The sequence below is a fragment of the Lolium perenne genome, chromosome 3 (genome assembly GCF_019359855.2).
Source record: "Lolium perenne isolate Kyuss_39 chromosome 3, Kyuss_2.0, whole genome shotgun sequence".
NCBI classification, from domain to species: Eukaryota; Viridiplantae; Streptophyta; class Magnoliopsida; order Poales; family Poaceae; genus Lolium; species Lolium perenne.
In genome coordinates, this window is record NC_067246.2 from 317,111,710 (window position 1) to 317,139,504 (window position 27,795).

General features: G+C 45.4%; 2 protein-coding genes across 3 annotated transcripts; one reads left to right on the forward strand and one right to left on the reverse strand.

Annotated features, from left to right (window-relative positions):
• Nucleotides 1-5,796: 5,796 nt before the first annotated feature.
• LOC127345579 (uncharacterized) lies at nucleotides 5,797-7,537 on the forward strand. Its single transcript, XM_051372064.2, has one exon. It carries the CDS (start codon nucleotides 5,868-5,870, stop codon nucleotides 7,392-7,394), a length of 1,527 nt encoding a protein of 508 aa, XP_051228024.1. The 5' UTR covers nucleotides 5,797-5,867; the 3' UTR covers nucleotides 7,395-7,537.
• Nucleotides 7,538-7,740: 203 nt separating this feature from the next.
• LOC127345580 (succinate dehydrogenase subunit 4, mitochondrial) lies at nucleotides 7,741-10,613 on the reverse strand. 2 transcript variants are annotated; one of them, XM_051372065.2, is made up of 3 exons: nucleotides 10,380-10,613; nucleotides 8,551-8,652; nucleotides 7,741-8,442 (listed from the first exon to the last, which is right to left on the reverse strand). In XM_051372065.2, exons 1-3 carry the CDS (start codon nucleotides 10,563-10,565, stop codon nucleotides 8,047-8,049), a joined length of 684 nt encoding a protein of 227 aa, XP_051228025.1. In that variant the 5' UTR covers nucleotides 10,566-10,613; the 3' UTR covers nucleotides 7,741-8,046. The 2 variants fall into 2 exon arrangements, with proteins under 2 accessions (XP_051228025.1, XP_051228026.1); XM_051372066.2 differs by having other exon boundaries at nucleotides 8,557-8,652; nucleotides 10,380-10,612.
• Nucleotides 10,614-27,795: the final 17,182 nt, after the last annotated feature.

The following is a 27,795-nucleotide window of genomic DNA, read 5'->3' on the forward strand; positions in this document are numbered from 1 at the left end:
GGATCATGCAGAATTCTGGGATATACTAGATCCATTTGTACATATAGTTTACTATAATACTGTCATCCACGTTAAGCATTGCAATAGTTTGCGGCGGTGATGAGGGAGTTGCTGAAATATTATAATTACATAGTGTGATCCAAACTAGTGAGTAGTGACTAGTGACTAGTGAGTGAAAGCCTGCAGGAGAAAATTTAATTGCAGTTGTACTTTATAGGAAGGATTGAAAATATATGTTAGATTCTTCGAAGCTTAAGCTTCTTGAATGATGCACTGAACCTAGAGACTGCCAAATGTTTCAGGTGTACTTTTTAGGAAGGATACAAAAATATCTGTCAGATTCTTTGTTGTTCAAAGTAGGTTTTGTTGTGAAGTGTGTAAGTGAATGGTATTAGCTATTTTCATCAATTCAGACTTTGGGTTTCCTTGGCTAGTGCCATGATGCACCGAGCCTAGAGAATGTCCAACGTTTCCAGTGGAACTAGTTTTTCTTATATAACTAGTACTTGCTAATGAGTAATGACTGAAAATGATATCATGAACATAAGGTAATATATATCTTCTTTGTTGTGTGAGACAATTCTACTACATTGTAGGTGCTGGCCGGGAAATTTGTTGAAAAGGACTGAGAGAACTGCTAATTAAACCGAAAATCACAATGATATCGAGCCCTACAGGTTGTAACCGTATTTATCACATTATATTGCTGGACAACAAAAAAATTGTCAGGGGTTCAGAAGTACCAAACAAACACGATTAATGCAGCAAAATCTCCTCTGTCTGGAGCCAGTCAGAAAGAGACAGGAAAAATACATAGATCATTAAGAACACTTGAGGAAGAACTGGGAAGAAGGTGAGAGTTGCATTTCAGGACCAGACAGCATGCCAGCACGGGTGAGCAGTCCAGAGATCACGGCCGTTAGCCGTATCTGCTCTGCTCGTCTCCTCATGCAGCTGCCAGCCCATTGGCCACATGGTTTGTGCCTGAATCCTTCATCACAAGAGCGGGGGAGGATTTTGGCCCCCCTGCAAAACAGACATGCCTGACATTGCTCCACCGCAAATTGCAGGTTCGTGCATCTTGGAGGCAAAAGAACCGTGATGGACAGGTGGGTTGGCCGGGTCTAATCCACTTGCAACCATAGATAATACTAGTGTCTGTTCTCTATTGTGCACAGCCACGTCCATGTCTGTCCGTGGATGCCGCCCATGAACAGCCCCTGGTTGTCGATCATCCCCTATGCAGTTCAGACCTGGAAGTTCTTTGTCCTCTGTACGGGTCTTACGAGTTACGATGGCCAGTACATCGATTACTGAGGATGTGTTCGGTTCCAGAACGAGGAGGAATGGAATGGAATGGTTCCGTTCCGAGGTCATGGGACGGTTCCGACCCCGTGTTCGGTTCAGGAAAAAACAAGGAATGGAATGGTTCCATATTGTGTTCGGTTGGAGGAATTGAGAACGGAACGGAATAGCTACAATCATGCTTAAAATGCTAATAATTATAATTAACAGGCTGTTTTGGCTCAAAATATTTGCACATTTTTTTTCCAAAATCAAATTACAGAGGTCAAATCTAAATTAGTTAGGCAAAATCCCCGCCCGACCCCTGCAACTTGAAGCTTCCCAGCGCCACCGCCGCCTGCAGCGTGCGTGCGCCGCCGCCGCGCGTGCTGGCCGCCGTCGCGGGCGTGCTTGGCCGATGGCGCTAGCCGCCGCCGCGGGCGTGCGCCGCCGCGCGTGCTGGGCCGCCGTCGCGGGCGTGCTTGGCCGATGCCGCTGGCCGCCGCCGCGGGCGTGCTTGGCCGATGCCGCTGGCCGCCGCCGCGGGCGTGCGCCGGCGTCGCGAGCGTGCTTGGCCGATGCCGCTAGCCGCCGCCGCGGGCGTGCGCCGCCGCGCGTGCTGGGCCGACGCCGCGGGCGTGCGCCGCCGCGCGTGCTGGGCCGACGCCGCTAGCCGTGCCGGGCCGACGCCGCGGGCGTGCGCCGCCGCCAGTGGCCGTGCTGGGCCGCTGCCGCGCGTGCTGGCTGTCCTCGCCGCCGCGCATGCTTGGCCGCCACCGCGGACGTACGCCGCCGCCGTGGCCGTGCGCCGCCGCGCGTGCTTGGCCGTGCTGGTCACCGCCGCGCGTGCTTGGCCGACGCCGCTAGCCGTGCCGGGCCGCCGTCGCGGGTGTGCGCCGCCGCCGGTGGCCGTGCTGGGCCGCTGCCTCGCGTGCTGGCTGTCCTCGCCGCCGCGCATGCTTGGCCGCCATCGCGGTTAACGTGATGTTTTCTTTTTTTTCTTTTCATCTGCTCGTGGTTAGTGTCTCGTTCCTCCGCATTCCACCAAATCGGCCGGACGAGTGCATTCCGCATCTACACGGTATATTCCATTCCGAGGAACTAGTTGGTTCCGTTCCTTCTATCCAACCGAACACGAGAATGAGTGCTGGGTGCGGAACCATCCCGTTCCATTCCTCCTAATTCCAGAACCGAACACACCCTGAATGCACAGGCACGCATCGGCCATATGGACACTCTTCGAATCAGCATTTGGAACACAGGAGCTCCTCACTTACCTGAATCCGTTCATTTCCTGGGTCAAGAGTCAAGACACGCGCTTTTCGGGGTACCAAGGAACGGGGGACTTTGCCGGGAAATAAACTTTGATGACATCCTTGAAGACATTCCGGTGACTAGAACTTCTTTTTCAGAGAGAAAACACCGGGCGATTAGACCTCTCTCGCGACCCGACCACCCCCTCTCTCGCGACCCGCGCCGCCTCCCCGCGGCGGCCGGGCCGCGCCCCTTCCCCGGCGCTCCTCCCTCCCTCCTCGCGCTCCTTGCCGCCCGCCGTCGGCGGAGCCGCTGTGCCTTGCTGGCGGTGCACGGCGGCGGCGGGGACGACTCTATCTGTCGCGGGCCGGGGCGCGGGGCTTCGGCCGGGCGGCGGTGCTCCTGGCGGCGGCGGTCCGGCGCGGCGGGTGGTACTGCGTCGGGTGGTTGGAGGAGAGGCGGCGCAACCGTTGGTGGCGGAGCCGCGCCGGTGGCGGCCATGGCAGGCTGCTCGGCCCGGATCCGGGGCTCAGCCTTCGGGGCCCGAGAGGGGCTGGGCGGGCGGGCTGCTCATGGCGCCCGGTGATGCTCCCCGGAGGTGGAGGAGATGCGACGGCGGTGGCTAGGCGGCGGCGGTACTCCGGCCGGCCCGCCGCAGCGTGGTAGCGAGGTCTTTGCGGCTGTTTGGGCCCGGCCGGGCGGGTTTGACCTCGCCGCCATGTCCGGTCGGCTACCGCGAAGGCGGTGGAGGTAGTTCCCTCCCGCTCTGGGCCGAGGTGTCCGCTACCCCCGACCCTGCTTTCTCATCTCTACGTCTAGGCCCTTCTCCGGCGACCACAACAGACAAAGCAAGGATGGCTTCAAGGTCGCGGTGGCGCAGCGGTGGGCGGCAAGTCGGGTGGAGCACGTCGAATCGTCCGGGTGTGTGGGTTGGGGGACGGGAGAAATCTTGTCGGCAGGCCCGACACTGACGCGGTGACGCCTGCGGGTGTCGCCTTGCCTTCCTGAAGGGCGTCGGTAGTCCCTCCTCCCCACTCCCTTCCGCGTATCGGGGGAAACCCTAGGACCAGTCCGGGCAGCAGTGGCGTCGTCGTCACTTTCCTTGTTGAAGGTGTTGCTTGATACGCGGCGCTTCGGCGTGCTAGGAGTGTGGTAGCATTCTTTGGTGGGCGCAGCGGTTGCGAGGCACTCTTGTTCTTGTCTTGTCGGTGTCGGCTTTGTTTTCTTTTTCTTTTCTCTTGTGTTTCCTTTTGGGCTTGGTGTTGTGCTGCGGCCCCAGCGCGTTCGTTGTATCGGGTTGTTTGCTATATTAATATAGCGGGGCGAAAGCCTGTTTCGAGAGACTAGAACTTCTTTTTCCTTTAAAATATCTTGGGCTACCAAGCGAAAAATATGTCACTAAGGCCCGTCGCGCCAATATTGTTAAGTCGGTTATTACCTCACAAGCTACATACTACGCCGCTTTTGGTTCCTCCAGGAACACTAAAGTTCATCAACAAAATCAAGAGAGCATTTCTTTGGTCCCTAAGAGCAATTCCAATAGTGCAACCGGGTGCTGGCTATAAGACCAGCTATAGTCAGCTTATAGCTAACTTGTATAATAATTGGCTTTAAGGATTGATAACTTTATGTGTAAAAGACCCACCACACATACTCACAAAGTGCCTAGGAGCACGTGCAAGTCATCCACCTAAGCAAAACAACACTATTTTAATTCTTACAGCCTGCTGAGTCAGCTTTATTGTACTTGCTCTAAGGATACAACTACCGGTGCTAAATGCAAAGGGAAACGCTTTGCTTCCCCCGGACGATCTCGTCTCGCATCCTCCGGGTAGCCAGCGCGCCACGCGTCCTTCTCCGTGGCAGAAGCTGGCGACAACGGGACCCACCCCAACCTTATCCTGCTAGTTCTTCCTCCTGAACGAAATCCCCGCATCCTTCCTTGTGTCCTGCAGTAGCTGCCTCTTCTCCCCACGCCTGCGCTCTGGCGGTAGTCTGCATCCCATACGTAGAGCTCAGACCGCCTCCCCACCGGTCGCGGCCACTGCCCAGCCACACATCGCCGGCCACCGCCCAGCCACACACCGCTTTTGCCAAGATCCGCCCCCACGGGGCTCGAGCTCGTTAGACCGCCATGGGCGTCGGCGGAGTTGGGGCCACGCCGTCGCTGATGCTGGGGCGGCGGAGGAGTTCCTAGCCGTGTTTGCTGGAGCTGCGAGGGACGGGAGCCTATGCTGCCAGCGGCGGCGTCGTCTGCTACCAGCGACGGTGGCATCTGCTACAAGGAGCGGCGGCGACATGTGCTACAAGGGCGGCGGCGTCTACTGGAAGGGCGGCAGCGTCTGCTACAATAGGCAACGGGCCGCTGCTACAAAGGTCGGGCACGGCAGCTACAAAGCGCGGTGACTTATGCTACAAGCGGCAGCGGCGATGTGCTACAAGCGGTGGTGGCCGTTGCTACCAACGGCGGCGGCCGTTGCTACCAACGGCGGCGGCCCTTGCTACAAACGGCAAGGTTGGTTGCTGCAAACGGCGGTGGATGTTGCTACAAATCGGGCGCCGCCTTGCTGCAAGGAGTCCGGCGAGGTCGTCGACGGTGCTACCACCAACGACCGCCGCCCATTGCTACAAATTGGGCGCCACCTTGCTGCAAGGAGTCCGGCGAGGTCGTCGACGGTGCTACCACCAGCGACCGCCGCTCGTTGCTACAAACCGGGTGCCGCCTTGGTGCAAGGAGTTCGACGAGGCCGGCGGCGAAGCTACATGTACAGGACGGTGGTGCTGCCGGCGTGGGCGGCGGTGCTACCGGAGCAGACAGCGTTTTGCCGGCGTGAGCGGCGGTCCGGCGCGGGGAGGCAAACAGCGGACGGGATTCATGTTGCTTTTGCTGAGTCATGTTGGGTTTTCATCTTCCGTGAAGAAGACGCGGTGAAGGTGGCTGACCAGTCAACGGCCCAATCCTAACCGTTGGTCTGAAACGATCGGACGGGTGTGGACCCGGGGGATCAGGGATTTGATCCCCCGGGGGACGCTCAGCACTGGCCAAATGCAAAATTAATTGGGACCCAATTTGCCACAACGCTTTGCCTTTGATGGCCATGGTTTGAGTGGAAGGACTCCGCCAAAATTTGGATGGGCTCCAATCAGGCGCGGACCTTGGGCCGAAATCCAGGGCTTCAGTGTCTTAACTGTAGTACAGCATTCTCCAAGTCAACGTCTCTGCGTCAAGTCAACGTCTCTGCGTCAAGTCAACGTCTCTGCGTAGTGCGTACTCCCATACTACTCCAGATGAACTTGGTACACACGGAGTGAGGAATCAGAAATTCACAATGACCACAACCTATGAGCTGCGCATCAGAAACGATCGCCATGTCGTAGACATCGCGGCGCCGGACATGGGCGTGCCAGCCACCGGCAGGAATTCTCCAAACCAGACCGGCGGCGGCGAGATCCACACGGAATGGCTGCGCGAGCTCACGTCGGTGCCACGGAACGCCGCCGTCCTGAAGGACCTCATCAGCCGAACGCCGGCGCTGTGGTTCCTCGGCGAGCGCCCCGCCACCATCCTCCGTCCGCGCTCCCGACGCGCCGGCGTGAAGGGGCTACACGAGGTGCGCGCGGTGGCCATCGGCCCGTACCATCGCGGCGATCGGGGCCTCGCCTTCGACGACGAGTCAAAGCTGCCGTTCTTGCGGTACCTCCGGGGGCAGTGCGGGCTCGACTTGGAGGAGTGCGTCGCGGCGCTCGGGGCGGCGCGCGGCAGCTTCCGCGACGAGTTCGCGGACGACGCGGCCGCTGCGGATCTGCTGCGGGACGAGGAGAAGTTCGTGAAGATGCTCCTCCTCGACAGCAGCTTCGTGCTCGTCTTCGGCCTCATGTTCGGCAGGCCCGGCTCCCGGGTCAATGGCGCGGCGGCTTCCGTAACCAGGGAGCACTTCGTACTGCACTCGGCCCTGGCGCAGCACGCCGATGAGATCAGGCTCGACCTGCTCGTGCTGGAGAACCAGGTCCCGTTCGCCGCCGTCGAGCTGCTCGCCGCCTCATGCCGCCGTCTGAAGCTCCGCTCTGTCGAGGAGCTGGTGCTCGGGTGCTTCGACAGCATCTGCCCGAGGAGGGCGCACGGCAAGGTTGACTTGGAAACGACAGACGCGAGATTCTGTCACATACTACACCTCTTCCACTGGTCGCGCGTCCCGGAGAACAAGTACCGCGTCCTCTCCATGCCACTGAAGCTTCTCGAGGCGGAGCCGGAGCCGGAGCGGCGCATCCCTTGCGCCAGGGAGCTGCAGCGGGCGGCGGTGTGGTTCCGGAAGCCGTCTCTTGACACGGAGGGGACGATTCGAGGCGGCGACCTCGACATGGAGTTCTGGACCGCGGCGGCGAGCCCCATCGCGTTAATGAGCATCCCGAGCTTCCACATCTTCCCCTACACCGCCGCGTTGCTCCACAACATGGTGGCCTTCGAGAGGCACTTCCACTGGGCGCACGGCGTCTGCGCCACGGTGCACGTCGCGCGCATGGAGGGACTCGTACGGTGCCCGCAGGATGCGGCGCTGCTCCGCCGCCGGCGGGTCCTGGGCAGTGTGAAGTGCACCGACGAGGAGGTGGTGGATTTCTTCCGTGGCATAGGCGTGGAGGCAACCGGCGTGCGCATGCCGGAAGAGTATGGTGAGATGCTCGCCGCGGTGGCGCGGCACAGGAGGAGGCGCGCCAGAAGGTGGTGCGGGGACTTCATACTGCACTTCCTCCCGTCGCCATGGGTGGCCGTCTCGCTGGCCGCGGTGGCTGCGCTCATCATCGTGCCGGCCATGCTGCAGACCATCTACACAATTCTTGGTTACCAAAGTAGCAGATGATACGAAATTGACTTCTTTGCAAACTCGCCTGCGATTATTTACTACAGTATTTCATAGGAACTTCCAACTTACATGGGGGATGCAGCAGATACTGCATTTGTTAGTCTTGATGAATGCATACGGAGCGCAGGTGATTGATGACACAGGCAGGAAACAATAGACATTTCATCTTTTAAGCAATCTAAACAATCCAAACCGAAACTTGGTTTCATCATCATAAGTTCCATCAGTTAATGAACCAATCACACTTCACATGTGCACTCAAATGTGGGGGAAATAAGCAAAACAATATATATGCTTTTGCAGAGAAAGCACAATATAGGGAAGAAAACATCATCACTGGAAAGATTTGGAAGGGCAATAACTAACAGAGCACCAAAGGTTAATATTTACCATTATTACAGAACTCTAGAGCAAACTTGTCTCACGGAAACTAGTATAATTTAGCAACAGCTGGCCATTTCTTCAAGAAACATTTTGCTTGGCACTTTTGTTTGCCATTAATCAACCACAGCCAAAAGAGAAGTAAAAACGCAGCAAGTTGACATTGGAGAACATAAGAACTAGCAGTTGCGCATTTTGTCCACATTGACGATTATTCAGGTGTAAAGATGGGGCCCTGATGCATTTCTAGAGAAACTACCATACCGACCTAGAACAAGCCGAAGTACACCATGGTGTCCTTGGCCATGACTAGCAAGAGCAGCTTGAAGTATATCAGAGCCCACTTCCTGGTGATGTCGTGGTGGACATAGTCCAGAAAGATCTCCTTGTTGAACATGTAGATCTGATGGTATACTGCCGCGACCAGGAGAGAAGTGCTGACGCTGTTCTTTGACACGAGAAGCAGAGTGGGGATCATGTAGTATGAAACTTTTGTTCGAATCTCGGACTTCCTTACTCTCTTGCTTTCGTCTGTCAATGGACTGATTCTGTATTTGCCGATAGTAGCTTCCGATGGGCTGAATGCTGTCACCTTCGCCGAGGCTCCCTCCTGCTGTGCTTTCACAGCATCAGACTGTACCATCCCAGCAACAGACTTTGAGGTCTACAAAAATAAGAAACTTTGAGTTGCAAGCTTCTGGCAATGAATGGTGGGAAGTGAAAAAAAAAACTAATGAACACAAGTATAATGAAATTGGCACCAGGAACACACCACCACCTGCTGATCAGAAGATCCATTGGAGGCTCCAGTAGAAAACCAGCGAGGCAGTACTTTTGTGCCACTGAGTCGAGATGCCTGCTCATATCCTAGAATCTGTTTGCACATGGGAACAAAAATGACACCACAAAAGGTAAATTATTACTGATATGTACAATAGACTCATCCATTGGACAGGACAAGATATGATGATAGAAATGCATATACATATGAACAGCAAGTACATAAAAATATACATTGTGTTGACAAATGAAGTTTGCTAGATATCCGTGATCACTGAATAGTCAAGTAAACCAAATGCACTATTGGCATTTTGGTCTTTCATCAGTATGATACATACAGCAGACTCACAATCCAACACCTGCTAGATACTTCCTCTGTTCCCTAATATAAGATGTTTTATCACTTATCAGTGATCACTGACCAGTTAATGCACTATTGGTATTTTGATCTTTCTGTCTTTCATCAGTAACATACGTACATAAACTAGATAGAGCAGCAGTCTACAAACCTTGATGTTATGATGAAACATGGATGTAGTAAAAAAAACTAGATAGAGCAGACTCACAAACTAGCACCTACTCCATCCGTCTCATAATATAAGATGGTTGTAATAGCATCTTATATTCGAGGGAGGAGGGATCACTAACCAGTGAAGCAAACAAAATGCACTATTGGTCCTTCATCAGTAAGATGCATAGATAACTACAATAGATCAGACACAAACCATGCATGTAGACTACTACCCTCTCTGCACCAAGCAGAAGTATAACTGTACTACAACGTTCCTTGCTATCCATACAAGATGACGAGCTGTAGTTGTTCCTTTGTATTTCAGTTATCCATGCACTAGGGAAGAAAAACTAGCATGGACCAATGCATATGAATTTTGAGCAAAGCAACATTAATGAATTTCACACCAAGTTCGTCCTATCTCATGTTGTCAGCAAAGAGTGCATAAGAAACAACAGAAAGACTACATACATGGTTAGTAATCCTGGCTAATTGAGTCTTTGTAATCAGCAATAGAAAATATAATAAGCACTAAACGGATGGCACCACTCAAGAGTATTATTATCAGGAATCACCGTCACTGAACCATGTCATTATCAGCACAATGATATCTGCGAGGGCACTGAGCATTGCCCTAGTCAACAAACAACAACTATCTCATGCTGAAATGAAAAATATCCCTTTTTTTTGCAGTAAACATGATATTTTAAGCTTTGCTGTCGATATCCCTAACTCAATATCATATATATTCACTATTGTGCCACACAGCCACATATGTGCACATCTCGATGATTGTTTGTCAACTCAAGTCACGGCTCTGTTCGATTTTCGTTCTCAAACTCAATGACTTTGGAGATGCGGTGACTCAGTGCGAATGCAAAGTGGCGGCGAGTTCACTTTACACCACCAAACTAACTCAATGAGTTTGATGAGGTGGAACCGCGTAGCCAGAACTACCGACTACAGAATATTTCCTTCGTTTCCTCTCACCGCCCAGCCCAGAATAGAACGAACCAGATGCTACAAGCTAGCCAGAATTCCTAACTACAAAAAAAATTCCATCCTTCAGGGGTGAGTCCTATGCTAATAATCTAATAATCCAATAACCATGATACTACAAACAAGCACAGCAGCACCACCTAACGCAATACAGAAACACGGTCCTTGCGGAGCGGAACCAGGCGATCGCACAAATCGATCAGATCGAGCACGAACAAGCGGGGCATCGCGCTTACAGGTTACAGCCCCATCAGCATACAATCCAGTCGACATAAGCTGGTAGACATCGCGAGGTGGGTAAGAGAATGGACCTTGGAGAGGCCGAGCGGTGGTGAGCCCACCGCCGGTTGCCGGGGCGACGGGGCGGGGGCTGCGGCCGGATCGCGTGGGAGGGTGGAGAGGGCGCGGAGGCCCCGGGCGCCGGCGAGCGGCGCCGCGTCGGAGCGGGAGACGGCGAGCCCTAGGGCTTTGGATCGGGTCAGGAGTCGCGACGCCATTCTCTCCTTCTCTCTCTTCTCTTCTCTCCTCCGGGAAGGGAAGGTGGTGTTGGGAGAAATCGAGCAGACGTCAGCAGAAATGGCCTGGCCCAGCTTCACGGCCCATAGTTACCAGGCCGGATGCTAACGTGGGCTTAGGCTCACTGATTTGGGCCCCAAAATTGTCCTAGGTTATGAAATGAATATATGCCTTCTCTCAACAACAAAAAAAGACCTAGCTTCCTCACCGGCAAACCTCTTCTCTTTGCTTTTCTCGACAAAAAAAAAAACTATTTGAGCTGTTTGTCAAAAATAAAAAATAGGAAAAATGCTCTGTCGCTTATCGGGTGTGTGCAGTATGCAAAAAAAAAAAACTTCACAAAGCAAATACCCTCAAAAGTATTACTCTTCAATATAATTTCTTCAAGGTAAAATTTGTAATGTCGTTTTTTCCTGGGGATTGCATTTACATGGATAAGAACAACAATTATTTTAGTGCAAGAAAATTACCAATTATTAACATGATTACGTATGGGAACCTCACCAAAAAAAAAACAGCTGAATTCTTGATAAGAAATATCAATAATCCTACATCTATGGATTGCTGCTACGGACAGGGCGTGGCTTGGTGCGGTTGGATATTCTGCTGCGGTTGTTCCTTTGAATCCGGTGGCGAATGCACCCCTGCTTGCCAACTCAGTATGTAAGCCTAATATGTAAGAAAACTGTAGGTGTAGCATTACTCAAGAAATATTGTTAGCCATATCCCGCCTAGGTTATAAACGTTAAATGCTTCACTTTATATCGTTCTTATGTGGCAGATAATTCTGCAGAATAATCACCTATTTAAGGAGGAATATAAAAAGGCAGATAAAAATGGTTATCACAGGTAAATGCTTCAATCCCTCAGGTAAATGCTTCAATCCCTCATGAAATACAATAAAAGAAGTGAGCCTAAATTGCAGGGATGGACCCGGAAGAATTTTGAGTGGTGGAACTTCTTATATAAATCCACAAAGTTTAAATGTTTTTGTTTAAATATAAACAAATTATATTGGTTTTAAACTTTTTTGACTGGGGCGGGGGGGGGGGCTAGGCCCCCACTCATCTATACTTGGGTCTGCCCATGCTAGATTGTGTAGCTCACGAACCGAGATTAATATATATAACCAGAGCCAAGCTGTAATAACCCAGAACATAGGAACAACGAAGGGTACATTTAGAAATGGGATGTGCATTTCATCGCAAAACGGGGGAAATTTTCGCGCCTTATTGCAATTAAACCTAAGAGGGATCGAGGTTCTCTCTCATTTTGCACTTAGGGTTAGGCAATGTGAGTTAGGGAAATTTCGACATGATCTCTTTTGTAACTTGTTACTTTGGGAAATGTTTGCATTTGATAAGTGTTAAACAATTAACTATAAACATCACACCATATAAACAATGAATTTAGGATTCAAACACAAGAGATAAAATTCAAATCACTTTGAATTTCAAAGTGAATATCAAATAATATTTCATCAAGAATATAAACATTGCATAATACAAAGCTCATAAACCAAAACTTGAGCTTTATTGATCATCAACACAGAATACATAGTCTTTACAATATCTTTGATACAAGAATTGATGAATAATAATAAACAGAAATGAAAAAGGAAAATTACAAGATTTTCCTAAACTAAAACCTAGACTAAATGCTTGAAGGACATCTTCTGGTCATGCTCAACTTCAAAACATGCAAAACAAATCACAAGTGCTAGACAAGATACTAAGTGTTAGAAATTCAGTTTGGACAGAGTGAAAAACATCACAGAAATTCAGTTTGGACAGTGATCACTGTCACTGCACACTTGTGCTTGTCCAAAACCTGGACAGCACAGGATAGGATCAGGCAGACCAAACCTGAGCAGCCACAGAGGGCTCAAGTTTCACCATATCAAGGCTGTTGCTAGGCAAGCAACAGCAAGGCAAGCAAGGGGTGAGTCATAAAGTAAATGAGCTGGTGTGTCATGGCACACAAACCCTAGAACCATGACAGTCGACCACATTTGCAAATCACCAGGTAAGGGTGAAGCAAGAACAAGCACAGTTCATCCAGTTCATAACCAAGAACAGAAACCAACACAACCAACTTAGCCACCAGGAATCATGGTGACCTGAGAAGATCAACCAGGGATTGAAGGTGAAGGGCTGAGTACAGAAACCCCAAGTCTGCATCAACCAAATATTTCACACTAGGAGCTGGAACAAGGTATACCAAGTTCCTGGACAGATCCAATGGATTTGATCCATCACATATGCATGAAATAAGCATGGGAATGAGCAGATGCTCATATGGGTAGATCATCACTTGGTTTTCACCAAGGATTACTGCCAGTCAAAAGCTACTAAAAAAGAAAGCATCTAGGTACAGATCTTGTACACAGAAACTAGCACACATGCACAGATGCACACACTAGCCAGATTAGATGCACAGATAGCACCAGTAGATGGCAAGAATTAGCAGCTAAGACTACACAGTAAATCCTAAGCTATGAACCATTAGTAAACCCTAGATTTTCATCAGGCAAGCATATTGGCATTCATCTCAAGGATGATTCCCAAATATGCAAGCAAAGGTTGAGTAGCCACAAAATCCAACTAACTAAGTGAGCAACCAATCAGTAGCAAGGCTACTGAGGTCACATCACACTTAGCATCAATTAAAATAAAGCCAAATATATCACATCATTATCCAGGAATGGATTCAGATTCTTTGCTTGCCAGATAATCATGAAAAGCTAAGTCATTTGCAAGCAAATCATTTAAATCATTACTGCATAAGCAGTTCATCATAATTTAATTAATACAAGCATGAATTTATCACAGATCCATGCTTAGCACTGACAGTAGCACACTATTAAGCAACACAATTTACTCACTGCACCATAACCACTGGAGCAAGTCCAGTAGCTTAAGTAAGCAACAGCATACTGATGCTTGAGCATCAGCATCACAAGATAATTGAATCACTTAGTCACAGTATTAGCCAGTAAGCTATCACTGCTAATTGAATTGATCAAAAGGATCAATTATAGCAAGCCAAGCTACACAGAGAGGTTAGCCAACAAGCAAGGAATGATCCAATGGATCATTAGCTTGCATAGGAAGCACTGAAGCATATCACAGGCACCACTGGCACACACACAAGTGTCACTGATGCATCACAAATACACCTAGACAAGCAAGCATGATATACCAGTAAGAATAAGCAAGCCATAGTCAAGCATAGCATGGCATAATTAGCTTTTGAGCAAGCACAGTAAAGCATGGCAAGTACAGTGCATGCTAGGAGCAGCAGAGAAGCAAGCACAGCATAAATAGCAAGCAAATCGACATGTGCAAGATCAAGAATCGGTAATTGGGCCATGAGCTTGCAAAAGAAATGCAATGTGCAAATTGCACAAACAATAGCATGGCTGCGTGATCACGGGATCACCAGAGAGCAACAGAGCATGAGGAGGAAGAAGAACAAAGGGCAAGGAGGCGCACGAAGAGAAGGAAGAGATGCAACACTTACTTGCGCCTGGAAGCAGAAGCTAGGGCATGGCGAGGCAGTGCTCGCGCGGCCCTAACAGCTGCAAGTCCAGGGAAGGCGCCGACGTTACGCCGGCGAAACCCAAAACACGAACCAGCACTACCGTAGCAGATGCACCTGAGGCGACGGCACGAGTACTGCGAGCAGCACCCGCGCCAAGCCAACCCCAGGAGCGCACCCATCGTCAGCGAGGACGAGAGCTCGCCGGAGTTCGTCAAGGCGAATCTCCGCGAGATCCAGGACGGAGGCGATTCGCCAGGAGAGGACGAGAAGGGGAAAACTACGCGGACAGATCGATAGATCTGCACGTGGCGGTTCTAGTTCGGTAGGTGGCTACGGCGGAGAAGCACGGCGGTGGCCGGAGCGAGGCGGCGGCCATGGCGGCGACGCCATCGCCAGAGCGTCGGGAGAGGCTAGGGTTAGAGGTGAACGAGAGAGAGAGGGCCGAGTGAGTGAGAGAGAGGTGGGCCGTTCGGCGCCACCGAACCCAAAAGGGATTGGCCTTATTGGGCTGTCCCTGGGTTTAGGTAAATGGGCTGGGCCCAATATGGATCCAGGAGGGTATTTTAGTCTTTTAACATTTAATAAAAAGCCAGAACTTTACCAAATTGTAATAAATCAAATACAACTCTAAAAATCCATTAAAAAATTGGATTAATGAATGAAAAATAAACCTTAACAAGAATAAAATATGAAATGAAATTTATGAAACAAATTCAAAATTATGAATTTTAAGAATTTAAATAATAACTTGGAATTTAAAATTATTATTTCCTTGTAATTAAAATTCACGGAAAAATCTCAAATAAGTTCAAATACTTATTTTCAAACATTTCAAAATGAAATTCTAATATTCCAAGTCATTTCTATTGAAAAGGGTATTTTTCCAAGAAAAAATACTATATTCTTTTTTATTCCAAAAACTATAGAGGTAACTCTATAATTTCAAATTATTTTTTGGAATGATTAAGGGAATCATCAAGTAAAATAGTCATACTTTGAATTGTTGTACTGAAAGGACACGGATGTCGCCTAGAGGGGGGGGTGAATAGGCGATTTAAAACTTTTACGAGATGGGCTTAACTAAAGCGGAATAAAACTAGCGTTTACTTTGTCAAGCCCAAAGCATATATACTATGGTTCACCTATGTGCACCAACAACTTATGCTAAGCAATACAAGCAAGTATGTGATAGCAAGATATATATAACTTCAAGCACGATGGCTATCACAAGGTAAGGTGCATAAGTAAAGAGCTCGGGTATAGAGATAACCGAGGCACGCGGGAGACGATGATTTATCCCGGAGTTCACACTCTTGCGAGTGCTAATCTCCGGTGGAGAGGTGCGGTTGCTTAGTGCTCCCGAACGCCACAAGAGGCTCACCTTGAGGTGTGGTTGCTCGATGCACACCAACGCCACAAAGGCCTCACCCCAAGATGCGGTACTCACACCACACACCGAACGCCACGAAGGCGCCTCACCTAAATCTCCGGTGACCCTCGCCACAAAGGCCTAGGTCACGGTTCCACTAAGGGATTTCCTTCGAGGCGGAAACCGGGCCTTACACAAAGATTGGGGCACACATCCACAACTTAATTGGAGGCTCCCAACAAATCGCCACAAAGGCCTAGAATCCGTCTAGGGTTCCAAGAACCCAAGAGTAACAACTTCCTTGCTTTCACCTCCACGAATCACCGTGGAGAACTCAAACCGATGCACCAAATGCAATGGCAAGAACACCACAAAGATGCTCAAGTCCTTCTCTCTCAAATTCCAACAAAGCTACAAAAGCTATTGGGGGAATAAGAGAGGAAGAACAAAGGAATTCACAAAGAACACCAAGATCAAGATCTAGAGGATTCCACTCACAAAGAGATGGATTTGATTGGTAGAAAAGTAGATCTAGATCTCCTCTCTCTTTTCCCTCAAATGGGGGCAAGAATCATGGAGGGATTGAGAGTTAGTGCAAGCTTCTCTAGTTCAACAATGGAGGAGAGAGAGAGTGAGAGAAGCGCCGCCCAAGGAGGAAGAAGGGGGGTATTTATACCCCCCAAGAAAATCGAGCCGTTTGGGCAAAAACAGGGCCGGATATTCCGGCCCAAGTTGGGGCCGGATTATCCGGGGGCCGGATAATCCGGCCTCGTGGGACAAAACCTGGACAAAATCCGGCCAAAAATCCGGCCCCTATCCAGAGCTGCTTTTCTTCCGGTCCTTAGATCGATTTCGGGGGCCGGATATTTCCGAAATATCCGGCCCGGATAATCCGGCCCGGATATTTCCAAAATATCCGGCCTAAGAAAACCGCAGTAAACACCAAAACTAAACGGGCATAACTTTTTGCATCCTGACTCCGATTTCGATGATCTTGGGCTCGTTGAAATCACAACAATGAGCTCTACAACAATATGCATAGAAACATCATAGTCCAGCAAAGGAGGATAGAAACAAATGAAGAAAGGTTTGACCTATCTCAAAAAGACATACCGGTAAAACCTCCAATCTTGAAAATGCAACAAGTTGCCCATGGAAAAACCATTCTCAATGAACTAGAGCTTGTCATGAGAATAAGCACAAGCTCTAAAACATCACATGGATAAGATCCAAATAAAACCAAGAAAGATGATGAACCAAACTCGAAAACGCAACAAGTGATCTATGCGAAACTGCTGATGAACTAGAGCTTGTCATGAGAATAAGCACAAGCTCTAAAACATCACATGGATAAGGTCCAAATAACAACCAAGAAAGATGATGAACCAAACTCGAAAACGCAACAAGTGATCTATGCGAAATCCGTTTTCGATGAACTAGAGCTTGTCATGAGAATAAGCACAAGCTCTAAAACATCACATGGATAAGGTCCAAATAACAACCAAGAAAGATGATGCAAGGATGCAAAGGTTTGAGCTCTCTCCGAACGATACGATCGAGTTACTCACTCGAGAGTCCTCTTGATAGTACGGCAACTAAACTATAAACCGGTCTCCAACTACACTATGAGACCGGTGAGAAACAAACCCTATCAAGAGCAAACCTTATACTTGCGCATTCCACTTGAGCTCGATGACGACGATCTTGACCTCAACAAGATGGAACGCCTTTCTTGCTTGTGCTTGCTTGACGAAGTCTTGTGGATTGCTCCCCCATAATCCACCATGGGAGAGCTTCTTCTTCTGGCGCATCTTCACATATCCATGATCACCATATGGATGGCAAGACTCAAGCAAAGGATCTCTTCGAGATGGCTCATCTTGAACTTGCACTTCATTTCTTCATTCTTCATCATGTTGATGTCTTGAAGTAGCTTGAGGGCTCACTTCATCTTCATCTTCAAGACATACTTGACACTTGATATCCTTCATCAATTTCTTCTTATTGCAACCTTGAAGCCAACATATGGTTCAAGAATTGCCTATGGACAACTCCTACAAATATAACTCAATGCAAACATTAGTCCATAGGGATTGTCATTAATTACCAAAACCACACATGGGGGCTCCATGCACTTTCAATCTCCCCATTTTGGTAATTGATGACAATCTCTTTGAGAGGGTTTATATAAGGAATTTAAGTAACAAATAAGTTGAATATATAGAGCAAACTCCCCCATAATATATGCATGTGTGAATGATCTTGACTTTCATTGCATATATTGGCATTCAAAGCCTAGTGGAGTTTCCTCTAAATATTCAACTATGCAAAGCAACAAGATGCAATGCAATAAAGGCACATGCTTAAGCACAAAGCAAAGACATAACCAAATTCCCTTAAACCCTCCAAACTTCTCCCCCATTGGCACCAATTGCCGAAATGGGTGAAAAATTTAAAAGGCTAATATAGTGAGAGTTCCTCCATAGCGTGTGCATTTCTCATAATTTGAGTGGAATCAAATGCACATATCCAATGGCGAATATTCGGAAGGAATCACACTATAGATAGGATCAAAGATTGCAAAAAGATAACAAAGTCAAGAAGCTTCAACAAATGAAGCAAGCAACCAAATGAGTCACAAAGAGGATACCAAAAGAAAGATAGATCTTATGATAAGATCAAGAAGATTGCTCTAAATAATATGAGGAAGCTCCCCAAGGTTTGTGCACAAAACTAGACAATTTGCATTGGAGTCTAAAGTGCACAAACATGGAATCATCACTCCCATAATATCATTCAAAAACAAAAGATACCAAGTGAATCAAACTCTAATGATCACCACAAGATAGTGCTCTAAATCAAATGAGGAAGCTCCCCAAGGTACATGCATAAATTAAAATGTTGTATTTGAATACAATATGCATAACATGGAATCCTCACTCCCTCATTACCATTTAAAACACAAACATTTGGAATAGATCATAGATAGAGAAATAAGCTTAACACTTGCAACAAACAAATAGTTGAGCAATAAGTAAGAGGCACCATAATAAAAGGCTCAACCAAGAGGATATGTGAAAGGCATGATAAAGCATATTATAAGACTATTATATGGATGAGCAAAAAGCATCATCATAGTCTTCAATGAATTATATTTCTTAGCATGACCAATCAACATGCAACAAATAAATAAGATATCAAATGGAGATGTATCATCTCTTATGTGTATAAGTTTCTCTAAGTGGACAATATCACAAAGATATTTATCCACAAAGAAACATGCACACACCAAATAGATACACAAGAAAAATAGCATGATATCCAAGACGAAGTCATGCAATATACCAATAAGATTTTTGCTTAATAGCATGGCCAAAGGCTCAATATTATCTTATTGTACATTCATGAACTTCAACCACAAACAACTAAAATACATCACAAATATCAACAAGGGATAGAAGATAGTTGGGATGCATTTGAGAAAGGCAACAAGTATCACAAACGGGGATACCAAAAGAAGTAACTAAATTTGCACTTTCATCTATATTGCACATGTGAGAGCCTTGAGGAATTGATATGCAACAAAATTGCTAGATAGGCATAGTTGGGATGGATGAATCATGAGCATGATTTAAAATACTTCCCAACAAATGCACTCATCTCAAATTACTCACATTCACAATAAAGAGGTTTCATTAAGACTTTTGCAAGAAGCACAACATTTGCAAATCAAGAGATTCATGCCAAGATGCAACCATAAGGTTGGATACAAGAAAAGTATGCATGAGAAGATACTTGTTACCAAGATAGCATTGGTGTGGATGTAGTAGATATGTGTTCGTTGATCATCCTAGCTTGCCTCACGTTACCATTGAGTCACCACTTCTTTCCAAGAGTGAGACAAGCATTCAATGCATATCCATTGTACCTAACACAAAGGTAAGTACAAAATGGTCCCCAAACTAATTGGGTCCGAAGTAGTTAGACACACTACAACATATAGGACAAACTCCACAATTCTATGTGCATATAGATATGAAATTGAATTTCATGCACATCTTAGCCAAATTAGGATTTGATGGAGTTTACCCTATATATTGGATCAAAGAAAGTGACACATGCCATAAGATATACATATATTAAATATGCATGCACAATACTTTCAAGAACCAAAGGAAGATACAATTTGGACAAAACACCAAATAAACCAAGAGACAATGGTTGTCCAAATTATATCAAAGAATCAAATCAACACAAGATTGACTCCAAAGACTTATCTCATTATAAGAAGCTAATTAAACCTAAGCACAAAGGAATGAGATAACCAACTCCCAAGAGAGCAAGGTTCCAACAAATAAACCAAACCCTCGACACTTTTTATGATGGCACACAGTACCAAAAAGAAAATTTTATGTCTCCCAAAACCAAATTTTTGATAAAGATCAAGAGATGTTAAGCATTCTAATAAAATAGAAGAGCTCCCCCAAGTTTGGTGCATTATCTAGGATTTTTTATATGAATACAAAATGCACAAAACTAGGATCATCACGCTACCTATATCTTCTAACAATGCTAAGAAAGTTTGAATAGACAACTTAGATCCATAAGATGCAAGGAAGACACATGGGAGTCAAAGCACAACAAATTCATGGCAATAAATAAGGCAATATAAATACAAGAGCCAATGTAGATATGATCAATAAATATCTACCTCATAATTGATTACCAATTGTCCTAGGACAAGAGGTATTAGGAAATATTTCCCGGTGGTAGTTTATAAGTATACATAAGATCATATTTACAACGAACAAAGCATATGGTAAAAGATAAGAGTTAACCATCATGCAAAGATAGTTTCTTGATAGCTTCATTTAGTCATACCAACATGCAAGGCAATTAATAGTATTCATACCAACATGCAAAGCAATTAATAGTATTCATACCAACATGCAAAGCAATTAATAGTATGACTTGAAGCACATGGTTTTCCAAAAATGTATTGAGGGACACGTTGGGAAAAACCATGCCAAGAAAAACTTTCACAAATAAGATCCACAAAGATATTAGCAATGAAGCCATTTAAGCAAATTGGAGCTTGTTTGAGCAAACATGCCACATAGGAGAGAGATAATTTACGGTATCAATTCTATGTGACACAACCTCAAATGTTCACATTTTCTAGGCTTGTAATATGCACAAAGCTTATTACTCCCCCATAATGTGATAAGGAATTTATTTTCACAAGAGGCAAATAAGATCCAACTAGAGATATTAATGAACATTAGAATTTAAATTTCTCATGAAGATGACATACCACATAGAGACTAGATAATCTTGCAATATCAATTCTATGTGATATTCCTCATGTACACACATTGTTAGGATTGTGAAATTCCTAAAGGAATATCACTCCCCCAAAATGTTATAGTCCATTAATCTCTCATAAGAGCCATATAAGATACAACAAGATGCAAAGAGGCTCCAACACAAACACAAATACATGGTGTGCAACCCAACATGCATAGACTTGATTTCTCAAGAAAAAGCAAGTAGGAAGCACAACATATACAAACACATGTTAGGAACAAAACTAACACATGCAAAGGGGCGAGTAACTTTCAATATAAATGAGTTGAGCACATGTTACCGCAAGGAGGAACATTGAATATATGATAGAAGCAAGATAACCAAGACTTGGCTTGAGATAATATAAATGATGAAGATCCCTTAATTCTTCATGATGTAGCCAAGTCTCCAATGCCCTCCAAAAAGCACCTATTGATCAAGTTTTGGATTGTTGGTCCCCAACTAAGTTGGGTCCTAAGAGGTTAGTCACAATAGGCTTGGCAACCCAAATGGTTCTTTTCTTGACACCACTTTGAGCACCAACATATTTGGCAAACACATTGCCACCCTCATCCTTACAAAGAGAATAAACATCATCAATGGAGATAGAGTTGGATGAGGTACCAATAGTGCAAAAAGAGGAGATGTGGCCCTTCTCACGGCATATGTAGCAAGTTCTTTTCTTCTCCTTCTTCTCACTAGATTTCTCCACAATGGGAGCATTGGCTTGATTCTTCTTGGGAAGTGGAATTTCTTCAACTTGAGGTTGAATATGAGTTTGAGCTTGAGGCCGCTTCCCTTTTTGCTTCTTCTTCAAAGGGCAAGATCTAACATGGTGCCCTTCAATTTTGCACTTGAAGCAAACAATCTTGGCCGGGTCTTTGACTTGTACTTGGCCCTTCTTGTTGTTGTTGTTGTTCTTGGACTTGTTCTTGTTGTTGGATTTGAATCCAAGTCCACTCTTGTCATTGGGGGATTGTTGCATACTCAACATCGTGTCAAGTTTGCATTTCCCTTCATGACCCTTTACCAAGTCATTCTTCAAAGAAGTGACTTGGGCCTTGAGCTCTTTGATTTCCTCTACATGGTTAGTAACAACACAAGTACTAGAGGAAGTAGAACCTTCATTGTTAGAGCAACAAGACAAGGAAGATAATTCATCACAAGATTTAGCAATACTATGAGTGGATGAATTACAAGGACTAGCACATGGCAATATAGCATTTTGAGTAGTAGTGCTAGTATCCACATGAGGCTCACAAGGTGTTGCCTTAGATATGATAGCCTCATGAGCTAACTTTAGCCTATCATGAGAGGCTAGAATATCCTCATGGGAGCTAGAAAGTTTTCCATGATTTTCTTCCAATTTCCCATAATTGCAAGTTAGCAAATCAAGTTGAGCCCTTAGCTCAACATTCTCCTTCATGATAGATGCTTCACAAGAAGTAGAGTTAGTAGCACAAACATCATCACAAGACATATCAAGAAGAGAGGGTAACATAGCATGCTCTTTTAAATATGAAGCTTGTAGTTGCTCATATGACTTGGTGAGGATAGAGTGTTCGCTCTCCAAGGCCTTGTGGGCCTTGTCTAGATCATCTAGATCCTTAACAAGTTTATCATGGCCAACACCAACTTTGAACTTTTCATTTTTAAGCAATTTTAATTTAGCTTTAGAATGGTCTCTTTCTTTAGTGAGTTTAGCAAATATTTCATTTTGAGACACCTCAAGGGTTTGAAGTTGCTCCTCAAGAGAGGCTACGGTCTCTTGTTCTTCTTCAAGATCATTCTTTAAAGATGCTACATCATCGGCATACTCTCGTTCAAGAGCACCCTTTTTATCAATGGTGTTCTCATGCATCCAAATAAGTTTTTGGCTCTCAATAGCGGTAGTCAAGATTTCAAAGAAGTGAGAGCTAGCAATTTTATCTTTGTAAAGAACCTTGAATACACTCTCACCTTTATCGCGTAGAGACAACCCAATCCTCTTCTTCATATTCATCCTCATTCTTATCACCACGAGACATATTAGGTTCCATGGTAGGAGGTACCGTGGAACCCTTGGCCATAAGGCATATATGAGGACCGTGAAATAAAGATGAGGAGTTACTTGAGGCTCCTTTCAAGATCTTGTCTTGACCAATAGAATCTTTGGTTTCCTCTACATTGTTAGACACACAACAACTAGAGGAAATAGAATCATTTTTATCATGGCCACAAGACAATGCAAGCATATCATCATTAGATTTTTTCAAGCAACTTACACATGATATGCAAGGACTATCAACACAAGAATGTAAATCATTTCTAGTGCTAGATGTGTTTAAGTCCAAAGATGAACCATTGCAATGAGATATAGATGAAGGATCATCAATAGTAAGCTCAATACCAACATTGCAATTTCCATCACCACTCACCATATCATTACCTTGTGTCTTGAAACACTTTGGTGAAGTGGATGAAGATGAGAACTCATCACGGCCGGAAGTGGAAGCAATACAATCATCCTCAATGATATTGGACACATCATATTTATCTCGAAGCTTTGTCCATAATTCATGAGCGCTCCCAAAAGGCATGATTGAAGAAGTAACTACATTGCTCACAACAATGGAAAACACATGAGAAGCAAGAGCATCGAGACAAGAGTTTTTCTTCTCCTCATAAGATAAATTTTGGGGATCCTTAGGAGAAGAAAAACCCATGTCAAGAAATCGCTCCATGTTCGGGGAAATACCCCGCAAAATATTAAGCACATAAATTTTCCATAGATCATAATTTGTGCCATCAAATATAAACAAGTTATTGTGATCTAATCCCCTAACCGACATCTTTACTCTCAAGGCGGTGAAGCCTAAGAATGAGAGACCTTGCTCTGATACCAATTGAAAGGACACGGATGTCGCCTAGAGGGGGGGGGGTGAATAGGCGATTTAAAACTTTTACGAGATGGGCTTAACTAAAGCGGAATAAAACTAGCGTTTACTTTGTCAAGCCCAAAGCATATATACTATGGTTCACCTATGTGCACCAACAACTTATGCTAAGCAATACAAGCAAGTATGTGATAGCAAGATATATATAACTTCAAGCACGATGGCTATCACAAGGTAAGGTGCATAAGTAAAGAGCTCGGGTATAGAGATAACCGAGGCACGCGGGAGACGATGATTTATCCCGGAGTTCACACTCTTGCGAGTGCTAATCTCCGGTGGAGAGGTGCGGTTGCTTAGTGCTCCCGAACGCCACAAGAGGCTCACCTTGAGGTGTGGTTGCTCGATGCACACCAACGCCACAAAGGCCTCACCCCAAGATGCGGTACTCACACCACACACCGAACGCCACGAAGGCGCCTCACCTAAATCTCCGGTGACCCTCGCCACAAAGGCCTAGGTCACGGTTCCACTAAGGGATTTCCTTCGAGGCGGAAACCGGGCCTTACACAAAGATTGGGGCACACATCCACAACTTAATTGGAGGCTCCCAACAAATCGCCACAAAGGCCTAGAATCCGTCTAGGGTTCCAAGAACCCAAGAGTAACAACTTCCTTGCTTTCACCTCCACGAATCACCGTGGAGAACTCAAACCGATGCACCAAATGCAATGGCAAGAACACCACAAAGATGCTCAAGTCCTTCTCTCTCAAATTCCAACAAAGCTACAAAAGCTATTGGGGGAATAAGAGAGGAAGAACAAAGGAATTCACAAAGAACACCAAGATCAAGATCTAGAGGATTCCACTCACAAAGAGATGGATTTGATTGGTAGAAAAGTAGATCTAGATCTCCTCTCTCTTTTCCCTCAAATGGGGGCAAGAATCATGGAGGGATTGAGAGTTAGTGCAAGCTTCTCTAGTTCAACAATGGAGGAGAGAGAGAGTGAGAGAAGCGCCGCCCAAGGAGGAAGAAGGGGGGGATTTATAACCCCCAAGACAATCGAGCCGTTTGGGCAAAAACAGGGCCGGATATTCCGGCCCAAGTTGGGGCCGGATTATCCGGGGCCGGATAATCCGGCCTCGAGACAAAACCTGGACAAAATCCGGCCAAAAATCCGGCCCCTATCCAGAGCTGCTTTTCTTCCGGTCCTTAGACGATTTCGGGGGGGCCGGATATTTCGAAATATCCGGCCCGGATAATCCGGCCCGGATATTTCCAAAATATCCGGCCTAAGAAAACTGCAGAAACACCAAAACTAAAACGGGCATAACTTTTGCATCCGGACTCCGATTTCGATGATCTTGGGCTCGTTGAAATCACAACAATGAGCTCTACAACAATATGCATAGAAACATCATAGTCCAGCAAAGGAGGATAGAAACAAATGAAGAAAGGTTTGACCTATCTCAAAAAGACATACCGGTAAAACCTCCAATCTTGAAAATGCAACAAGTTGCCCATGGAAAAACCATTCTCAATGAACTAGAGCTTGTCATGAGAATAAGCACAAGCTCTAAAACATCACATGGATAAGATCCAAATAAAACCAAGAAAGATGATGAACCAAACTCGAAAACGCAACAAGTGATCTATGCGAAATCCGTTTCGATGAACTAGAGCTTGTCATGAGAATAAGCACAAGCTCTAAAACATCACATGGATAAGGTCCAAATAACAACCAAGAAAGATGATGAACCAAACTCGAAAACGCAACAAGTGATCTATGCGAAATCCGTTTCGATGAACTAGAGCTTGTCATGAGAATAAGCACAAGCTCTAAAACATCACATGGATAAGGTCCAAATAACAACCAAGAAAGATGATGCAAGGATGCAAAGGTTTGAGCTCTCTCCGAACGATACGATCGAGTTACTCACTCGAGAGTCCTCTTGATAGTACGGCAACTAAACTATAAACCGGTCTCCAACTACACTATGAGACCGGTGAGAAACAAACCCTATCAAGAGCAAACCTTATACTTGCGCATTCCACTTGAGCTCGATGACGACGATCTTGACCTCAACAAGATGGAACGCCTTTCTTGCTTGTGCTTGCTTGACGAAGTCTTGTGGATTGCTCCCCCATAATCCACCATGGGAGAGCTTCTTCTTCGGCGCATCTTCACATATCCATGATCACCATATGGATGGCAAGACTCAAGCAAAGGATCTCTTCGAGATGGCTCATCTTGAACTTGCACTTCATTTCTTCATTCTTCATCATGTTGATGTCTTGAAGTAGCTTGAGGGCTCACTTCATCTTCATCTTCAAGACATACTTGACACTTGATATCCTTCATCAATTTCTTCTTATTGCAACCTTGAAGCCAACATATGGTTCAAGAATTGCCTATGGACAACTCCTACAAATATAACTCAATGCAAACATTAGTCCATAGGGATTGTCATTAATTACCAAAACCACACATGGGGGCTCCATGCACTTTCAATCTCCCCCATTTTGGTAATTGATGACAATCTCTTTGAGAGGGTTTATATAAGGAATTTAAGTAACAAATAAGTTGAATATATAGAGCAAACTCCCCCATAATATATGCATGTGTGAATGATCTTGACTTTCATTGCATATATTGGCATTCAAAGCCTAGTGGAGTTTCCTCTAAATATTCAACTATGCAAAGCAACAAGATGCAATGCAATAAAGGCACATGCTTAAGCACAAAGCAAAGACATAACCAAATTCCCTTAAACCCTCCAAACTTCTCCCCCATTGGCACCAATTGCCGAAATGGGTGAAAAATTTAAAAGGCTAATATAGTGAGAGTTCCTCCATAGCGTGTGCATTTCTCATAATTTGAGTGGAATCAAATGCACATATCCAATGGCGAATATTCGGAAGGAATCACACTATAGATAGGATCAAAGATTGCAAAAAGATAACAAAGTCAAGAAGCTTCAACAAATGAAGCAAGCAACCAAATGAGTCACAAAGAGGATACCAAAAGAAAGATAGATCTTATGATAAGATCAAGAAGATTGCTCTAAATAATATGAGGAAGCTCCCCAAGGTTTGTGCACAAAACTAGACAATTTGCATTGGAGTCTAAAGTGCACAAACATGGAATCATCACTCCCATAATATCATTCAAAAAACAAAAGATACCAAGTGAATCAAACTCTAATGATCACCACAAGATAGTGCTCTAAATCAAATGAGGAAGCTCCCCAAGGTACATGCATAAATTAAAATGTTGTATTTGAATACAATATGCATAACATGGAATCCTCACTCCCTCATTACCATTTAAAACACAAACATTTGGAATAGATCATAGATAGAGAAATAAGCTTAACACTTGCAACAAACAAATAGTTGAGCAATAAGTAAGAGGCACCATAATAAAAGGCTCAACCAAGAGGATATGTGAAAGGCATGATAAAGCATATTATAAGACTATTATATGGATGAGCAAAAAGCATCATCATAGTCTTCAATGAATTATATTTCTTAGCATGACCAATCAACATGCAACAAATAAATAAGATATCAAATGGAGATGTATCATCTCTTATGTGTATAAGTTTCTCTAAGTGGACAATATCACAAAGATATTTATCCACAAAGAAACATGCACACACCAAATAGATACACAAGAAAAATAGCATGATATCCAAGACGAAGTCATGCAATATACCAATAAGATTTTTGCTTAATAGCATGGCCAAAGGCTCAATATTATCTTATTGTACATTCATGAACTTCAACCACAAACAACTAAAATACATCACAAATATCAACAAGGGATAGAAGATAGTTGGGATGCATTTGAGAAAGGCAACAAGTATCACAAACGGGGATACCAAAAGAAGTAACTAAATTTGCACTTTCATCTATATTGCACATGTGAGAGCCTTGAGGAATTGATATGCAACAAAATTGCTAGATAGGCATAGTTGGGATGGATGAATCATGAGCATGATTTAAAATACTTCCCAACAAATGCACTCATCTCAAATTACTCACATTCACAATAAAGAGGTTTCATTAAGACTTTT

Coding starts and splice junctions, on each gene's coding strand:
- LOC127345579 (XM_051372064.2), top strand. CDS start 5,868: ATGACCACAACCTATGAGCTGCGCATCAGAAACGATCGCCATGTCGTA.
- LOC127345580 (XM_051372065.2), bottom strand. CDS start 10,565: ATGGCGTCGCGACTCCTGACCCGATCCAAAGCCCTAGGGCTCGCCGTC. Junction 8,653..10,379: donor CACCGCTCGGCCTCTCCAAG/GTCCATTCTCTT, acceptor ATGTGCAAACAG/ATTCTAGGATATGAGCAGGC. Junction 8,443..8,550: donor CTTCTGATCAGCAGGTGGTG/GTGTGTTCCTGG, acceptor TTATTTTTGTAG/ACCTCAAAGTCTGTTGCTGG.